At 63.8% G+C, this 17,391-nt stretch overlaps 1 protein-coding gene across 6 annotated transcripts in view; it reads left to right on the top strand.

Moving 5' to 3' along the window:
• Positions 1 to 15,444, top strand: part of SEPTIN9 (septin 9) — a 145,905-nt gene extending 130,461 nt beyond the window's left edge. For all 6 annotated transcript variants that reach the window (XM_042967572.1, XM_042967575.1, XM_042967574.1 and 3 more), the window contains 9 exons: positions 3,758 to 3,949; positions 5,870 to 5,998; positions 6,383 to 6,464; positions 6,802 to 6,939; positions 7,578 to 7,695; positions 8,582 to 8,677; positions 8,975 to 9,071; positions 12,369 to 12,420; positions 13,452 to 15,444. In XM_042967572.1, coding sequence (XP_042823506.1) covers positions 3,758 to 3,949; positions 5,870 to 5,998; positions 6,383 to 6,464; positions 6,802 to 6,939; positions 7,578 to 7,695; positions 8,582 to 8,677; positions 8,975 to 9,071; positions 12,369 to 12,420; positions 13,452 to 13,581 — 1,034 coding nt within the window. In that variant the 3' untranslated portion in view covers positions 13,582 to 15,444. The remainder of the gene's footprint in view (positions 1 to 3,757; positions 3,950 to 5,869; positions 5,999 to 6,382; positions 6,465 to 6,801; positions 6,940 to 7,577; positions 7,696 to 8,581; positions 8,678 to 8,974; positions 9,072 to 12,368; positions 12,421 to 13,451) is intronic.
• Positions 15,445 to 17,391: the final 1,947 nt, after the last annotated feature.

The following is a 17,391-nucleotide window of genomic DNA, read 5'->3' on the forward strand; positions in this document are numbered from 1 at the left end:
ACTTCTAGAGGTATGGCGTGGGGCATCCCCCCAGGTCTGCTGCCATCCTCCCTGGGGCTCCCGGTCTGTGTGGGGGACACGGACAGTGATCACAGGTGACAGAAGCGAACGTTTCAGGAAAAAAAAATCACTCTGGGGACCTCAGTTTCCCCACTTGTAAAAGGAGTCGGTTGGACAGAATTTTGTGCCGTCCACGTGCAGCTTTTTACATTTTAATTAATTCATTATTATTATTTTTTAACGTTTACTTATTTTTGAGACAGGGAGAGACAGAGCATGAACAGGGGAGGGTCAGAGAGAGGGAGACATGGAATCTGAAACAGGCTCCAGGCTCGGAGCTGTCAGCCCAGAGCCCGACGCGGGGCTCGAACTCACGGACCGCGAGATCATGACCTGGGCTGAAGTCGGACGCTCAACCGACTGAGCCACCCAGGCGCCCCATAAATTAATTTAAATGAAACAAAACAAACAATTCAGTTCCTCAGTTGGCCTGGCTACATTTCAAGTGCTCAGAAGTCCCAGGCGAAAACAGTGGGTGGGTCTTCGGGTCTTCAAAAAATTAAAAATACGGCTGCCGTGTGATGTGGCCATCTCACTTCCGGGGTGACCCCAGGGGAACTGGAAGCAGGGTCTCGATGTTTGCACACCGGTGCTCGTGGCAGTGTCATCCACAAGGGCTGAAACGTAGGAGCAGCTCAGATGTCCACCGAGGGATGAACGGATACACAAAATGTGCCTTAGCCACACGGGGGCCTCTTAGCCTTGAAAAGGAGGGAGATCTGGGCGCCTGGGTGGCTCAGTCTTAAGTGTCTGGTTTCGGCTCAGCGCATGATCTCGCGGTTCGTGGGTTCAAGCCCCGCGTCGGGCTCCGAGCTGACAGCGCGGGGCCTGCTTGGGATTCTCTCTCTCCTCCTCTCTGCCCCTCTCCTGCCCGTGTGCGTGCACGCTCTCTCTCTCTCTCTCAAGATAAACTTTAAAAAAAACAAAAAAGTCAGTCCTGATACCTGCTACATACAGCACGCGTGAACCTTGAGGACCTTATGTTAAGGGAAATAAACCCACCCCCAAAAGGACAAATACCACAAGAGCCTCTTTATACGGGGTCCCCTAGTGTAGCCACGTTCAGGGACAGTAGAATGGAGGTTGCCAGGGCCCCGGGAGGGGGTGGGGAGTTCGTGTTTAACGGGGAGAGGGTTTCAGCTTGGCGACACGGGGAAGGGGTCTGGAGACTGGTTGCACAACAACGTGACTGGGCTTAAGGGCGCCAAGTACGTCTAAAGAAAAGGATTGATGGTGCGTTTTACGTTACGCGTATTTTACCCCGATTTTAAAAACGGCCCCGTGTGGCCACCCGGTTCGACGGCACAGGCATAGAATCTCCCATCACAGAAGTCGTTAAGGACGGTGTTGGAGGAGGGGGTTCCTGCAGCCAGGCCCCGGTGGCTCTCCGTGGAAAGCAAGTGTTCGGAGAAAGCGTCTCTGGGCCAGTTAGCCTCATGGGGCCTCTGCTCTTTCCACACAGGTCCTGGCCCGGACTCCAAAGCCTGCCTCCCGGCCGGGGCACAACCCAGCCCTTGGTATCCCCACCTGCACCCGAGCCGGTGGCCGTCCGGGCAGGCCTCCCAGGGAGGAGGGGCTGCGGGAAGGGACCCTCACCTGTGTGGAGGCCAGGCCCTTCCCTCGGTGGGTCGGTGGGTCGGTGGGTCGGTGGGAAGGACTTCCCAGACAGGGCCCTGGTGGGCGGGATGTTTGCTCTGTGCTTCGTGGGTGTCGGTGGCTGCAGAGGGGCCCAGCCAGAGCAGAGGCCGGGCGGAGGAGAGAGCCGAGTGGGGTTCGGGGGGCGCCCCCCCACCACTAGGGCTCGGAAGGGGCCGTGGGTGGGGGCGGGGGTCCGGCCCAGGCCCGGACGGAAGGGCTCCCGGCCCCGCAGGCAGGTGGAAGCAATTTTCGGTCACGCGGGGCGGGGCTGAACTGCCCTGCAAGACGGGGCCCCAAGTCTGTCTCCAGGAAGCAGCCCCACAGCCACATGTTCAAGGCCAGATGCAGCTCTGGTCTTTGTTTATTTAAAGATGCTGGAGCGCAGGGACAGTGTTTCTGAAGAGGGAGCAGAGGCAGATGCCTTCCGGGCGCCGCTCGGGGGGAGGCCCCGCGGCTGTCATCGCTGCTTCCCCGGGTCCCTGGCCTTTCCCTGGCCTGGGGGGGCGGGAGTGGGCGGCGTGGCCCCGGGCGGTCCCTGGTCGTCATCGGTGTCTTCTGTTATTTGCTGGTTCCCCTTCCCGCGCAGTAGGAATCACGGCGCTTTGCGTGGCTGAGGACACGGGGAGGTTGAGCGTCCCTGCGGATGACCCACCCACGCTCCCGTTTCTGGAATGTGTGAGCTGACCATCCTCGTTATGGAAGGGCAGGGGGCCGGGCACCCCCACCCCGTGTCAGCTCCCTCTGACACGCCTGTAAAGCAGAGGTGTGGCCGCCGAGGTGCGAGCCGGCTGGGGCCACTGGGGTTTGGAGGCGGGGGTGGAGGGGGGAGTGTCCGGTCACTTCCCCGGGAAGTGGAAACCGTTCATCCGAAGCCCCGCGGTGACTTTGTGGCCTGCTGCCTCCTAGGGCAGGGCCAAGAGGGCACCACCGTGCCTCCTCCCCCCGCCGCCCTGCCCCAGCACACACCAGGGTCCCGGGGCCGATGCCCAGGGGACAGGTCACGACAGCCAGTGTGCTTCCTTCCCGTGAGCTCGGGGTGCGCCGGGAGACCCGTGAGCGGCCCTGGAAAGGCCTCCACAGTGGTTGGGGGGGGCGGGAAGAGCCTGGCCCCACCGGGGCTGAGGGGCTGGCCTAGCAGAGGTGTGGTGGGGCGTGTGTGGCACGTCTGGGGCTGCACCGGGACGCGGCCCGTGTGCTCCCGCCCCACCCTGGTGGGGACCGGTTCCACTGGGTGAGTGCCCCTCAGGTCCCCACTGGGTGCCTTCTGCTCGTCCCTTCTCTAGGCCTCTGACCTGAGTGTGTGGACTCCTGAGGGCGGCCAGGGGAGGAAGGGGGACAGGGAGGAAGGTTCTGACCTACAAACCGCGGAAGCTGGAATTATTTCTAGAAGCTCTGTCCTATCTGCCCTGCCCGTTCATAGACCTCGTCCTGGTCTGAGGGTGGGGGGCACACAGAGGCTGGGCAGGGAGAAGACCTCCCCCTCCGGGCCCAGTCCAGGGGGGGGGGTGCGGGTAGGGAGCTGCCACAGGGCCTCGTCTGCCTGCCATCGCCCGGGAACAGATGGGCCCCGGGGGGAGCCTACTCTGCGTCCAGGGCTGCTGGCGGGTACCTGGGATTGAACACCTGTCACCCGGGAGTGACAGGAGTGACAGAACAACAAATGCTCGCTCCCCCCCCGGCTCACAGGTTGCCGCAAACACTTGACTGTTTGACCCCAAGGGTCCTGAGGCCTTCTGGCTGCAGCAGGTGTTGGGGCCGATTTGAGTCAGGGAAGGAGGTGGAGAGGGCCCACCTGGGTGCCCTGGGGCAGGGTGAGGGCTGGGGGTCAACTCTATCCTGGAGCTGAGCGAAGGGCTCTGCGTCCCGTGCCTTGTGTGTGTGTGTGTCGGGGGTGGGGGGGGATCTTTAGCGCTGCGGTGTTCCAAAGGGGTCTCTGGGCACCTGAGCCTCAGTTTCCCCATCTGAGAAACTGGCGCGGTGGTCGGAACCACCCAAGGATGCAGGCACTTTGCAGATGGTTGTGTCCGGCCCCCTAACGCCCCCACTCTTCTCTCCGCAGCCCCCGAGGCAGCTCCTGGCTGCATTGGCGACATGGCCGACACCCCCAGAGATGCCGGGCTGAAGCAGGTGCCCGCGCCCCGGAACGAGAAGGCCCCCGCGGACTTCGGCTATGTGGGCATCGACTCCATCCTGGAGCAGATGCGCAGGAAGGCCATGAAGCAAGGCTTCGAGTTCAACATCATGGTGGTCGGTGAGCATGGGCCCCACACTGGGACCCAGCGCCGTGGGCCGGCCCCTCGGGCTCCGGGGCTCAGTCTGCCCTTGTGCAAAATGGGTGTGGACACGCCAGGCCTGCAGGGCGCGTGTGGCGTTGTGTGTGTGCCCGCGTGCCTGCCAGGGGGGGCCCCAGCTTCACCCACGCCTCTGGGGGGGGGGGGCCTCCTTGTAGTAAGAACCCGAGACCACCTGGCTGGTCTCTGACCAGTGGCCTGCACCTTCTGCCGAAGCATCACCAGGCCCAGCCCTGGGTAGGGCTCTGCAGGCCTGGCTGGTGGCTTCCCGGTGGCCCCGCGAGAACCGGACGGCCACTCAGGGTCCCGTTCAGTCCTTGCAGAAACCCTGTGAAGAGGGTGCCCCACTTTATAGGCGGCGATGAGGCCCAGAGAGGGCCTGACGAGGACTCAGCTCACAGAGCGGAGAGAGCGGGGGCTCAGTTCCTCCTCCTCTTCCCACGGCAGGGCCCCCACCACTGAGACGCAGCTGGGGTGGGAGGGCACCTGTTTGGGGGTTCCGCGGACCCAGGGTAGAATCCCGCTTTTGCCCGGACTGAGCTGCGTGGCGCTTGTCCTGTCTTCCCCGGGGCTTCTCCCTGCCTCGATTTTCTCATCCGTAAAACGGAGTGATCCTGACCCCAAAGGGCTGGGAGGGGCGAATCAGTTGTTACTGTGTGTGGCCCCTACGTGGTCATGGGCGCTCGGGAAGCAGTAAGTGCTGAGGGTGATGATAATAACAGTTCCGACCTTTTTTTTTTATTATTAAAAAAAATTATTTTAACATTTATCCATTTTTGAGGCACAAAGACAGCGGAAGCAGGGGTGGCGGGGGTGGGGGGTGCAGAGAGAGGGGGAGACGCAGAATCCGAAGCAGCTCCAGGCTCTGAGCCGTCAGCACGTTTGATGTCGCTCTGCCCCTGAGCGTGGCGGGGACACAAACAGGTGGTCTGTGGGGGGAGATGGACGGGGGAGGCCGATCCCTGGCCCGCTGAACAGCGTCTCCCGGGATTCCCGGCGTCAGCCTCCAGCATCCTGGGAGCCCCCGCTTTTCCTTGCCAGATGATCAAAGTCGGAAAATGGGTGTAATTTAATTTTTTAAAATATATTGGTTGGCACGGCCTGAGGCAGCTCAGGGAAGGGGTAAAGCGATGGGGCTCCAAGCGTGGGTCTCGTGTGCGCCTGTGAGGCATGCCTGGCACCCAGTACACACCCAGTAAGCACCGGCGGCTGGTCCCTGTGGGCGCCCCCAGGTCACGGGCGGGGCCCTGGAGCTGGGCTCTGTGCCTGTTTTCCCCTCCATCAGATGGGAGGGTGGCAGCACCTGGGTGCGGGATGCGGAGGGTTACACAGCCGCAGCCAGGACAGCGCCCCGTGCGCATCGAGGGCTCTGTGAGCGGGACCTACGGGTCCTCAGCAGCAGCAGCAGCAAGGCCAGCCCTAGATTCTGACAGTTGTGAGCAGCAGGGACCTTCCAGCCACAGCTGAGTCCAGCACATCCCCCCTGCTGTGGGAGGGGACTCGGGTCAGGTGAGGTCTGGACACGCGGCGAGGCCAGGAGCGCTTCTGGGGCTCGGGGGCCGCCTGATGCCCCGGGGGCCCGCTGGCCAGTCAGCCTCTCAGCTGCAGGGTCTGTTGGTGTGGGCACCAGCCTGTGGCCGTCCCTGCTCTTGGCCCTGCACTTGGCCTCCCCTGTGCTGTTCTGCATCTCAGCTCCTGCTGGGTACTCTGGGTCCCTGCCCTGCTACAAGCCACCCACCACGAGAGCCGGGCCACCACCTGGGCATCCCGGCCCTTCTTCCTGACCGGGGGCCCCCGCTGAGGGGTGCTGGGGGGGGGGGGCACTGCCCAGGTATCGCTGAATCGCAGGGCCCGCTGATTGGCTCCCGTCCCCTCCCCAGGGCAGAGCGGCTTGGGAAAGTCCACCTTAATCAACACCCTCTTCAAATCCAAGATCAGCCGGAAGTCCGTGCAGCCGACCTCGGAGGAACGCATTCCCAAGACCATCGAGATCAAGTCCATCACGCACGGTGAGTGCCGGGGTGGGGGGGCCGGGGGTGTCGACGCCAGGTCCCCTGAGCTGGGCATGTTGAAAGTCTGGCTCAGGGATGCCCTCCGGGACCCCTGCAGCCCTTGGTCAGATGGAGCCCCCTGGAGACACCTGAGTTTTCCACCAGACACCGTGGGCAGGGGGCTCCCCAGGATAACCGTCGCTGGCCCCTGCTGGGCTTTGCTCCTGGAGGCTGTCATCTCCCCGGCATCACCTGGGGAGTCATCGCTGGTCACCACCCATGGGCACCCCGTATAGGCCCCGGGGTAGGACCGGTCAGGTCCCTAGCAGGCGGGACCCGCGGGGTATCTGTAGGGGTCCGGGGTCTCCCCCTGAGCTCGGTGGGCGCTGTGATTCTGTGCAGATATCGAGGAGAAGGGCGTCCGCATGAAGCTCACGGTCATCGACACGCCGGGGTTCGGGGACCACATCAACAATGAGAACTGGTGAGGATCTGCGGGGGCTTCTCCTCCTGGGAGAAGAGCGCTCACGGGTGCCCCTGGCCTGCGGTGCTGCTAAACCCTCGGAGGCCCCCGAACCCCAAGAATCCTGCCCTCCCTCCACCACCCCCGGGGGTCGAAGGGCCGCGTGGGAGGCTGGTCTGGGGGGCTCTCGGGTAGGGCTTTGGTCTCTGCTGGGAACGCCCAGCAGCCCCGGCCCTTGTGGTAGAAGATGGGGTGCTGGGCTGGGATTCGGGGAGCTGGGGGGCCTGCCGGGGGGGGGGGGGGGGGGGACGGGGCGGGCGCCGGTCCCGGTGCTGGCTGACGGGGGCCTCCCGTGCAGCTGGCAGCCCATCATGAAGTTCATCAACGACCAGTACGAGAGATACTTGCAGGAGGAGGTCAGCATCGACCGCAAGAAGCGTATCCCGGACACGCGTGTCCACTGCTGCCTGTACTTCATCCCGGCCACCGGCCACTCGTACGTCCCACGCGGGGCCTGGGGGGGTCGGGGCGGTTCTGTCCCGTCCCGGTTCAGAACCCCGTGCCCCGTCTGTGACTGCTGCTGTCGCCCCAGGGGAAGAGAGGGCACCGCTCTGCTCCGGGGTGGGAGGGAACGTGCCCGCCATCCGGGACCCCGCGAAGCCACCCCCACACCCGCCGAGAGCAGGTGCCCGGTCGGGGCCTGGGGGGTGGAGGGTAAGGCTGAGCTTCCGTCAGACTGTGGCAGGCCGGAGCCAGTGGGCGAGGTTCTGGGGGTGCCCTGGTTAGCGGCCAGCCAGCCTGTCCCGGAGGCCCCGGAGCTGCTGGGTCCTTTCTCCGCGTCTCCCGCTCCTCCCTCCCGAGCGAAGCCCCCACCGCCACCTGAGCAATGACAGCCCCTCTCTGAGAGGACGCCTCGCCCAGGACCATGCTCAGAGCTGGTCTTGTCCTCAGCCCGCTCCTGTCTGGCTCTTCCTTCTTGCCGTCCCTCACTTGTTGCTCGGCCGGCACTCAGCCCACGGCCTTGGCCTTGTTGACGTGCACCCACCCGGGAGCAGGCCGCCGTCCCTCTCTCGTCCCGTGCCCGTCCTTTCGGCCCCTGCCGGCCCAACACTCATCCAGGCCATTCTGTTCCAGCCTCAGGCCCCTGGACATCGAGTTCATGAAGCGCCTCAGCAAAGTAGTGAACATCGTCCCCGTCATCGCCAAGGCCGACACGCTGACCCTGGAGGAGAGGGTCTACTTCAAACAGCGGGTAGGTCTCTCCACCTTCCTCCTCGCGGGGGCCGTCAGACACAGCACGCCGGGCTTTTCTTGGAGGAGAAAAATCCGAAATGGGTGGTCTCCACTGGGGGCGGGGGGGGGGGGGCAGGTGGCCGCACCTCCCTTCCCTGCCGTGTGGCCCCACTTCGGGCTGCTGTCGAGCAGGAGGATGCGCCTTGGGCTGCTGCTTCCACACGGCCACACGTCAGAACCACCTGGAGAACCGAGGCACCGGGGCCCCGCAGAGCCTCCGTCCCAGTGGGCGTGAGCGAGGAGGCCCTTCGGTCTAATCCCCCAGGCTCCACAGGCCCCGATGCTGGGGATTTTCCCAGCATGCTTAGGGAAGGACTGTCTCCTGTGGCTGTGTCTGCAGGAGGGAGAAGGAAGGAGAACGCCCCTTGAAGCTGCTCACGGGTGTGGGTCTGTGCTTAGGGCAGAAATGACGGCCGTGCACGGGAATGTCGTGCATGGCGGGTAGCGGGTGCTGTAAAGGGCGGTGGCAGTCGGGCCCGTGCGGCATCCGGGGCCTGCGGTGACAGAGGGTTTCCGGGTAGAGCTCGAGGGAGGACGCCGCAACCCTGAGCTGCTGTCTTCGGGGTGGGATGAGCTACAGAGAGTAGACAGCCCAGGGCTCAGGAACAGCGACCCGGCTCCCTCGGGCGGCTGCACGTCTCTCCTGGCGGGCCTGCAGCTGCCCCCCCTCCACTCAAGAGGCACCAGCACTGGAGATACCAGGGTCGCCTGCCCCCGTAGAGCCTGCCCTTGACCCCAGGCCCGGGCCACTCGCTTACTGGAGGCCACAGCATGGGCAGATACTGGCGGGCCAGTCCAGCTTGCTGTGCGGACGGCGCCCACATCTGTCCCCTCCGGGCCCCCAGATCACCGCGGACCTGCTGTCCAACGGCATCGACGTGTACCCCCAGAAGGAGTTCGACGAGGATTCGGAGGACCGGCTGGTGAACGAGAAGTTCCGGGTGAGCGGACTGGCCGGACGCCGTTCCCAGAGGCCCCTCGGTTCCTGCCAGAGGACACGGCGGGGTCTCCTAGCCCTGTCCGGGGGGACTGGGGTCACGGGTGTGATGGCCTTGAGCCGTGAGAACGCGGTCTCTGGGCCGGAAGGGGTCAGAGCCCACGTGGCCGCATGTGGCCGCCTCAGGCCAAGGGTCTCGGTGGTGGGGGGCCCCGGGCTCAGGGCCGCTCCTCCCAGGGGCCCCGGGCGCGGACCGGCCTGTGCACACACACGTGACCCGCGCTGCCCGTCCCGCCCGCAGGAGATGATCCCGTTCGCTGTGGTGGGCAGCGACCACGAGTACCAAGTGAACGGAAGGAGGATCCTCGGAAGGAAAACCAAGTGGGGCACCATCGAAGGTACTGGGTGCTCTGGGGACTGCGTCCATCGCTTTGCCCCACTCAGCCCCAGGGAGGGGGGCAAGTGGCTTGTCCAGGGCGGCCCGGCCGTTCGCTGATGGAAACGTACCTCCATCCCGACCGCCCACGGGGCAGGGGAACATCCAGAGAGGAAGCGCCCCGTGATCCCGCCGAGTTCTGGGTTTCCAGGGCTACCGATTCGGAGGCGCGCTGTGTGACCCTGGACAAACTACCACACTTCTCTGGGCCTAGCGCGGGGGTGGGCTTCCGGCACCATCCGGCTCCGAGAGCCAGGCGGCCCGCCCCCCTGCAGAATTTCCCGAGACCCCCACATCTTCACATCCCGGGGCTGCTGTCACAAATTAGCACCGACTGGGTGGCTTGGAGCGGAGACCTACCCTCCTAATTCTGGAGGCCAGAGGTCAAGATGTCAGGAGGGCTGGTTCCTTGCGAGGCCCTGAGGGAGGATGTGTTCCGGGCCTCCCTCCTGTGGCTGCCAGCCACCCTCCGCGTCCCCTGGCGCGTCCCCGGTCTCCGCTCCGCCTTCAGCCTTCTGACCGTGTCTGTCTTTCCGTCTCCTCGGAAGGACACTGGTCATTGCCTTAGTGTCCACCCGAAATCCAAGATGGCCGCCGCTTTGGTTCTTTACCTCAATGACGTCCTCAGACATTCTCTCCACATAAGCTGTCGCTCACGAGTATCTATGGGGTTCTGGCAGACACGGGTCAGCCGCTCGGGCGGTAACACCCTAGGTGGGCTGCACCCGGGCATTTCTCCACCGTCCGTTCTGTTCCTTCCTCCCGCTTTAGAACAGACGGGGGAGAAAGGACAGGTTGAGATGGGCCACTGTGTTCTTCAAGCCCGTGGCTGAGGGCGCAGTATCCAGAGGGCCTGTTCAGCAGCCATTCCCGCCCCTGGCGCTCTGTGAAATGGGGCAAGTCCCTTAGCTCCCCGCCCCGGGGCCTCAGTTTTCACCATCCTTGAAATGGGTATTATGGGCCGAGACTTTAGCAAAACGGGAGAATGTCCCAAAGACCTTGGAGCTTTGGGGGCGGCAAACGCTCTAAGCGTGGAGAGTCCCCAGACCTTCCTGGGGTGCCCGGTGCTGGCGGGTTCAGTGCAGGGCGGTGTGTTCTTTTTTTTTTTTTAATTTTTTTTTCAACTTTTTTTTATTTATTTTTTTTGGGACAGAGAGAGACAGAGCATGAACGGAACAGGGGAGGGGCAGAGAGAGAGGGAGACACAGAATCGGAAACAGGCTCCAGGCTCCGAGCCATCAGCCCAGAGCCTGACGCGGGGCTCGAACTCACGGACTGCGAGATCGTGACCTGGCTGAAGTCGGACGCTTAACCGACTGCGCCACCCAGGCGCCCCTAGGGCGGTGTGTTCTAAACCAGCCTCTGCCTGGGTGTTCTCCAGCGTCTGCTGGGTCTGCCTTTCCGCTGCTCTCCCCTCGTCTAAGGGCCTCGATCCCGGACGTGCCTCTGTGGGGGCCGCTCACCTCTGTGTCCCACGTGACAGTCTCTCCACCAGGCTTTACCTGGGCTCGTCCTGAAACGTTGCCCCTTAGGGCCCTTTTTTCACGGGCGCGTGGTTTGGAGGGTGGCGGGGTGTCCGACAAGAAAGGCCAGCGGGGACCTCCGAGAGGGTTGAGGGGCAGTCCAGTGACGGGCACGCCTCTGCTGCCCCCTGGTGGCCAGCTCAGGCGCGCAGGAATCATGGGGCTGGTTCCTGCCTCCCGCACCTGTGTTGGGGCCTCAAGCCCGCATATCCCGTGACCTGTGTGCCGTGGCACCTGCTCACCTTGACATTGTTCTGGGAAACCGCCCCCCAGCACCTCGTAAGGACGGTGGGGAGGTGGTGGGTGTCCCATCCGAGGAACCCGGGGTGGCTTCTGCCCCATCTCGGAACCATCGCACGTCCTAGAACACAGGTGGCTTCTTAATCCCCGGGACCCTGTGCACTGATGACTGGCCAGGGGACCGGCCGCCCTGTGCTCGCCCCCGGCAAGCGTGGTTGTTAAGCGCTTCTGCCTCGTTCTTGCCCACCCTGCCCCATCCCTGGTCTTGCTTCTTTGATCTTCTCTCCAACTTGCTGTGTGCCCTCCCGAGATATTTTACCCATCCTCGGAAACCGCCTGCAGCGTCTTCGGGAGGAAGGTGGGGGGTTACGAAGCACACGGTTAGCTCATCCAGGCCTCTCGTGTCCCTGAGAGGTGGGTGACATTTCCTCCCCACTTTACAGACCCTTAAGGAAACGGGGGGGTCAGAGAGGCCAGGGAACTTCCCCAAGCCAGGAAGCAGTAGCCACAGGCTCACATTCCCAGCTTCGGGGCTCCGTCCTTGCCACCATTTCTCGCTGCTGTTCCACGTTAGGTGGCAGAAGGTTCTAGTGGGGGCCCAGCCCTGCGGGGGCGGGGACGTCGGGGGAGGAGGGTAGAACCCAGGCAAGAGGCAGTGGGAGTAAAATCCAGACAGCTTGGCAAGGCGGAGGCACTTGGGGGTTTTGCGCCCCGACCCTGCCTGCCGGCTTGTGGGGGGCAGGGGGGACAGACTCGTGCCCACGGAGGAGGACCCAGAGTGGTATCTCGTGGGGTGTGTGAAGACTGGATTAAATGTTCAGGGCCGGGCGCCTTTTCCGCCCTCCGCCCTCAGGGCAGACGGCGCCCCTCACCTCTCCACCGAGAGGTCTGCCAGTGCGCGAAGTAGAGCGACCGCTGGGCCTGTCGCTCCCTGGGGCCTCTGGGTGTCACCGGGCAACGCGGGCGTTCCACGTTGCTGGTTCCATAGCTTGATGTAAATGGCGACGCACAGTACGCGTCCCCGTGCGTCCTGTGTGTGCGCGTGGGGAAGACACCCAGCGGGCCACTTTGGCCGCTTCTTTAAAATCCCAGCTCGACTTCCTGCCTGCCTCTGTTACCCGCCCCTCCTGTCCTCCGGGATCCCCTGGGACGGGCTGCTCTTCCCAGGAGACCTCCCTGGTCCCCAGCGGGGAGCAGCGGCCTGCCTTACGGGAGCCCTCTCCCGACTGCTGCCCGGCTGATTCCTGGGCCGTGTCCCTGCTAGACAGAACCCTCTGGAGGACAGGAGCCCGGTCAGGCCCACCACGGTGGGATCCGTGGAACCGGGTGCCTGCCAGCTGCCTGGTGCCCGTGGATGAAGCAGGGACTCCTCTGCCGACCGGCCCAGCCTCCTCTGGGCACCAGGATCTACTGGGTTGGGGGGGTTGGGGGGCAGGGGAGAGGCGGGGCCGGGGCAGGGGCGTCCAGTGACTTTAAAGCCCGTTTTGTCTCCTCAGTTGAGAACACCACCCACTGTGAGTTCGCCTACCTGCGGGACCTCCTTATCAGGTGAGAGGGAGCTGTGGGGTGCTGGCCTTGGCCCCCTGAAGACCCCAGAAGGCCCTAAATCAGGAGCGTGGACTGTGGGGGAGCAGGCGGGGGTCCTGGACAGCAGCTAGCACATCCCCCCCCCCCGCCCCCCAGGAGGACCTCGGAAGCCCGTGGTCTAAAACGCCTCCGGGGAAATGAAGCAGGAAGTGAAAACCCTTCTTAATCTGTATGATAAGATCCCCTGGACGGGAGGGGCCAGGTTCGGACTGCAGCTGCCGGAGCCCGTGAGATTCAGGGCCCCAGGGAGGGGTCCTTGTATGCCAGGCACGGGGGTGGTGTCTCCTGCGACCATCCCAGTGTCCCCGGACCCCACCGCTTGGACCCAGCAGAGGTTTCTCCTTGCCCGGAAGTAGCCATCCTCAGGCCATCGAGAGGGTGCCAGGTGGCTGGGCCTGGGCGAGTGATTGGAGAGGGCGGGGCTCCTGCTGTGGCTCCTGCGGCCCCCAGGTTAGGGGTGGGACGTGGCTTCCAGGAGTGACCCCACCGTGTTGGAGGGTCTGGCTGCGAAAGACCCCTACCGTAAGCCCTTCTGACCCCCCTCTCCAGTCTCTCCTGTTGGGCTGCAGGGGGAGGAGAGCCTGAGCACAGGACCGCAGGGTCGACCAGCACCCCAGCTCAGGCCGCTCCCCTGGACCGGTGGTTCTTCACTAGCCACTGGCCTGGTGCTTCTAGGTGGCAGCAAGGACAGGCCAGCCCTGTCCCCTCGGAGTGTGCACCCAGCCCGGACTGGCCACAGGCTTGACACAGAGGGGCGGGCGTGTGCATTAGTGTGTGCTCAGAGAGTCTGGGTTGCCACGGAGACTGCCCCCCACCACCCCTACCCCGCCCCATTGATGGGCTTTGGGAGCCCTCCTGAGGGCCCCCTGAGAGCCAAGCGGGGGTGGGGGGGGGTGGAAGGGGGCAGGCGGTGGGAGTCCTGGGTCAGTGCCCGCCCCGCCCCGCCCTGCCCGTGGCCTGCCCTGTGACCTCCCCGTGCCCCCCGCCCCCAGGACACACATGCAGAACATCAAGGACATCACCAGCAGCATCCACTTCGAAGCGTACCGGGTGAAGCGTCTACACGAGGGCAGCACGTCCAACGGCGTCGAGGAGAAGGGGCCAGAAGCCCAGGAGATGTAGACCCCCCCCACCCCCCAGGACCCCGCCCCCCCAGTCCCTTCCACCGCCACCCCCAGGCCCGCCCACACGCCCCGTTTTATTTTATATAATTTCCTCCGTTTGTCATCGTTCTCCGCCCCTTTACACGCTGCCCAGTAACAAGATGGCGTGTGCCCTCCTGAGTGTGTTCCTTGTTAGCCGCTGACTGTGGGGCCCGGATCGGGCGGGCCTCGGAGAGGAGGCCGCCTCTCTGGCCGTCCCGTGGCCAAGAGGAGCAGGAGAGGACCCGCTGATGAGGGCCGGCCCCCAACCCCGGGCCCGGCTCCTGGTGGCCCTCGGCCACAGCCTCCGAGCGTGGTGGCCGTGAGCGGCCGCCGGCCTGGTGACCTGGACCCCCTTCCTGCCCCCTCCTCCCTCCGAGGCCCCGGCCATAACTCAGAGCCCCCGCCCTTGCCCCACCCGAGGGCAGAATAGTCAATTCTGTGAGACGCAAGTTGCCAGTTGCTTAGACACGGGGAGGCCCGTTGGCTGCTGCCCGCCCGCCCACCTGCCCGCTCGTCCTGGAGCAGAAAGTGCCTTTATCTCAGCCGTCCACGAGCCAGCGCTCCCCACCCCCACCCCCCACCCCACCGTCCCCTCCACCGCAACTCGGGGCAGCGCGGGGAGACAGGGAGACGGGTCCTTATCTCTCCCTCGTCCCCCCTTCCCCCCCGGGATTGAGTCATTCAAAGGAAGGAAAAGGATGCACCCCACTCCAGCCCCCGCCCACCACGTCTGAGAAGGTCCGAGCAAGTGAATCTGGTGGAGATGCTGGGGGAGAAAGAGGTGGCGGGTGCGGGCAGCAGGGGGCCGGGCCCGTGCCGAGAGGCCCCAGTGGTCCCCGGGGCCTCGCCCTGCACCGCCATCTGACTGGGAGAGTGTGTGTGTGTGTCTGTCTGCCTGTTTAGACATCTCTCTGGCCCAAGATGCTCTGGTTCAGTTCTGCGTGGGTGGTCACCCCAGATACACATTCAGCAACCCCCCCGACCCGGGCCTTACTGACACCATGACCCCGAGAGGTGGGAGGCCAGGCTGTTTGTTGCCCTAGATGTCCCCGGGCTCCTGCCACCGCGGAGCCCACGGTAAAGACCCCCGCCCCACCCCCCAAAGAGGGAGAGGTCAGGAGTCAGCTGTGCACAGCCCGCGGTCGGTCGGGCTGCAGAACGGGTTTTCCCCGACGGTGGCCCGGCCGGTCTCTGCCGCCCCCGCCCCCCCCCACGCTCTGTCTCCACGGGGCGACTGGCCACCGGCAGGCAGGCACCGTCCGAGCCACGCACAGCAGATCACACGCGCTCCCTCCTGCCTCCCGGAGAGCGTGGGGTCTGGCTCAGGTCGAGGAGACGAGACGCAGGCGAGGTACACGTCTGTCTTACACACCCCCCCGCTGGCTTCTTGCCGCCGCCGAGAAGAGCCTTGGGAGGAAGGGGATGCAGACAGGCCTGTGCGTGTGGGTGTGCACATACGATGTCCTTGCGTTGCACGCTCACCCCCCCACCCGAGACAGGAAGGACCCCTTGGTGAAACTGTTGACTTGCCGACTTGCCGCGTTTTTGCCAAAACCAAGACCCAAGACTTCGAAGGAAACCCCGCCTTCAGCGTCGGGGCCCCGGGGCGCGGGGCGGCCTCGAGCGGCGCCAGCCTCCCGGCCTCCGCGGTGGGCACGGCCTTGGGGTGGCTTCTCGCTTTCCTTCTCTGTAGCCAGATTTTGAAAACTTGTGAGTTTCACTGGGCTCTGTTCCACAGTGGCCCTCTGCTATGTGCCTCCTGAGAAATTCGTCTTTTTGTATAAATAACAAAAGTGTTGGAAATGTATTTCCTGAAATAAATGTTCCAAATGCAAACCTGGAAAGGGCTTCTCGGGTTTTGGTTTTTGGCTTTTTCTCTCTCTCTCTCTCTTCCTGACCCCAGGGGCACCGCTCCCCTTTGCGAGGAAGCTGGCATCGGCGTGGCCTCCAGGCCCGTTCAGTCTCTGGCTGGGGAACCGGCGTCAGGGGACTTAGAAGCTCTTGCTTATGTGGAAGGTGAAGGGCAAAGTTTTCCTAATTCATTCATTTCTCGGGAGGCTTTGAAAGGTCTGCACAGGAAGGCGCCATGAGCCGCTTCTCTCCCTGTATCGTTGGGAAGGAAGTTTTTCTTCTTGAAGTTCATTTTACCAGATCGAACCCTATGAACTGGTCCGTATTTGACAGTAACTGCATACTGGTGAACTTCCTTCTGGAGAGCATGGGCCCCAGTGGACGGGTTTAGGAGGCTGCCTTCGGGGGATCCCTGCACACCCCCCACGGGCCTGGGGAAGGAGGCCCGGAGCCCTTTGCTATACATCACAAACCACCACACACAGGGGGGGGCCTAAAACCACAGAAGTCTGTCCTCTCACATCCTGGAAGCCAGAAGTCCAAGATCGAGGGGTCGGCAGGCCACGCTGTCCCCTTTTCTCCTGCCTCTTCTAAGGCGTTGCCATTGGATTTCGGGTGCAGCTGAATCCACGATGACTCAGCTCGTCCTTCCCTTAATTATACCTGCAAAGATGCCATTTCCCAATAAGGCCACACTCCGAGGTTCTGAGAGGACGTGAATTTGGGAGGGGGGGTGGGTGCTGTTGAGCCTGCGGCACCCCCTTCCCCCCTGTGTCCCCAGGCCTCAGGGACAAGGTGGTAAGCACAAGTCCCCGCGTTGGGACTCCGATGATTTGGGGTCCCAGGTTTGCTCTGCCCCCCGCGAGCTGCGAGGTCTCGAGATGACCTCCCCAGCCAGCCCTTCCGTCGGGCAGGTGGGCTCATTTTAAAGAATGGCTCACTGGGCGGTGGCCACGTGGGGCCCCTGCTTCCAGGATCCCGAGGTCTGTTACCGACTGCAGATGTCTGCCGTGGGCTCCAGAGGAGGAGAGTCAGTCCAGATGTGGGGGCCGCTGGGCCCGGCCCTTCGGGCTCTGATCTGTTCGCTCTTGGCGGTTCCTTGACCCTGAAGCCCCGCTCCCTCCTCCAGATGAAAAGCGTCCCCATTTTCACCCCTGCTGGCACATCCCTGTGCACCAGCTGGTCTCTGGACCTGACCCTCCCCAGGGCCCAAATCCCTCTCCCAGCCTTGGTCTCAGTTCAGGAATCGGGCTCCTCGCCCCGGGGGCCTACTTACCACGTCTGGCTGGTACCAGAACACCCCCGTCCACACTCCCATCCAAGGGCAGTCCGTGAATGCCCGCAGTGATGGGGCTCTCCATCCCTCCCCCAACCAAGCAAAACCCCTGCTGTAGATCCAGGTGGCTTACTGTCCCAGTTTTCCAGGGACGCGGGACTTTGAGTGCTAAACCCGGGAAGGAAGGTCCTGGGCGAGCTGGACAAGTCGCTCACCCTGTGTAGACTGCACACCACCTTCTCCCACCGCTCAGGCCCCTGGTCTCAGACTCCTTGGCCCAAGGGGTTCCTAAGGAGCTGCAAGGCGCGCAGGCTGTTGCCGACACATCCTGGGGGGAGCAGGAGGTCCCAAGGACCAGCCATAGCCTCATGCTGGCTCTGAGCCCCTGTGTGGGGGTGGGATGTCCCGAGGGTGCTGTGGCACCCAGTGTCCTGAGCTCACGTCTTCCCTGCTGTGGCCTGCCGGGCCCGAACAAGCCAGAAGATGATTAAATCAATAGGCAATTTTGTGGCTTTTCCAAAGCTGGGGAAGTTGCCTTGTGTGTGAACTTGCACCCGCGGGGGGGGGACCCAGAGCAGGTGGGCTCCACCTGGGGAAGAAGCCAGGTGGAAATCAGCTAAGGGGTCTCCTTTTGATCTGTATTTATGGACGCGCTCCCTG

This window comes from Panthera tigris, chromosome E1, assembly GCF_018350195.1.
Source record: "Panthera tigris isolate Pti1 chromosome E1, P.tigris_Pti1_mat1.1, whole genome shotgun sequence".
Taxonomy (NCBI): Eukaryota; Metazoa; Chordata; class Mammalia; order Carnivora; family Felidae; genus Panthera; species Panthera tigris.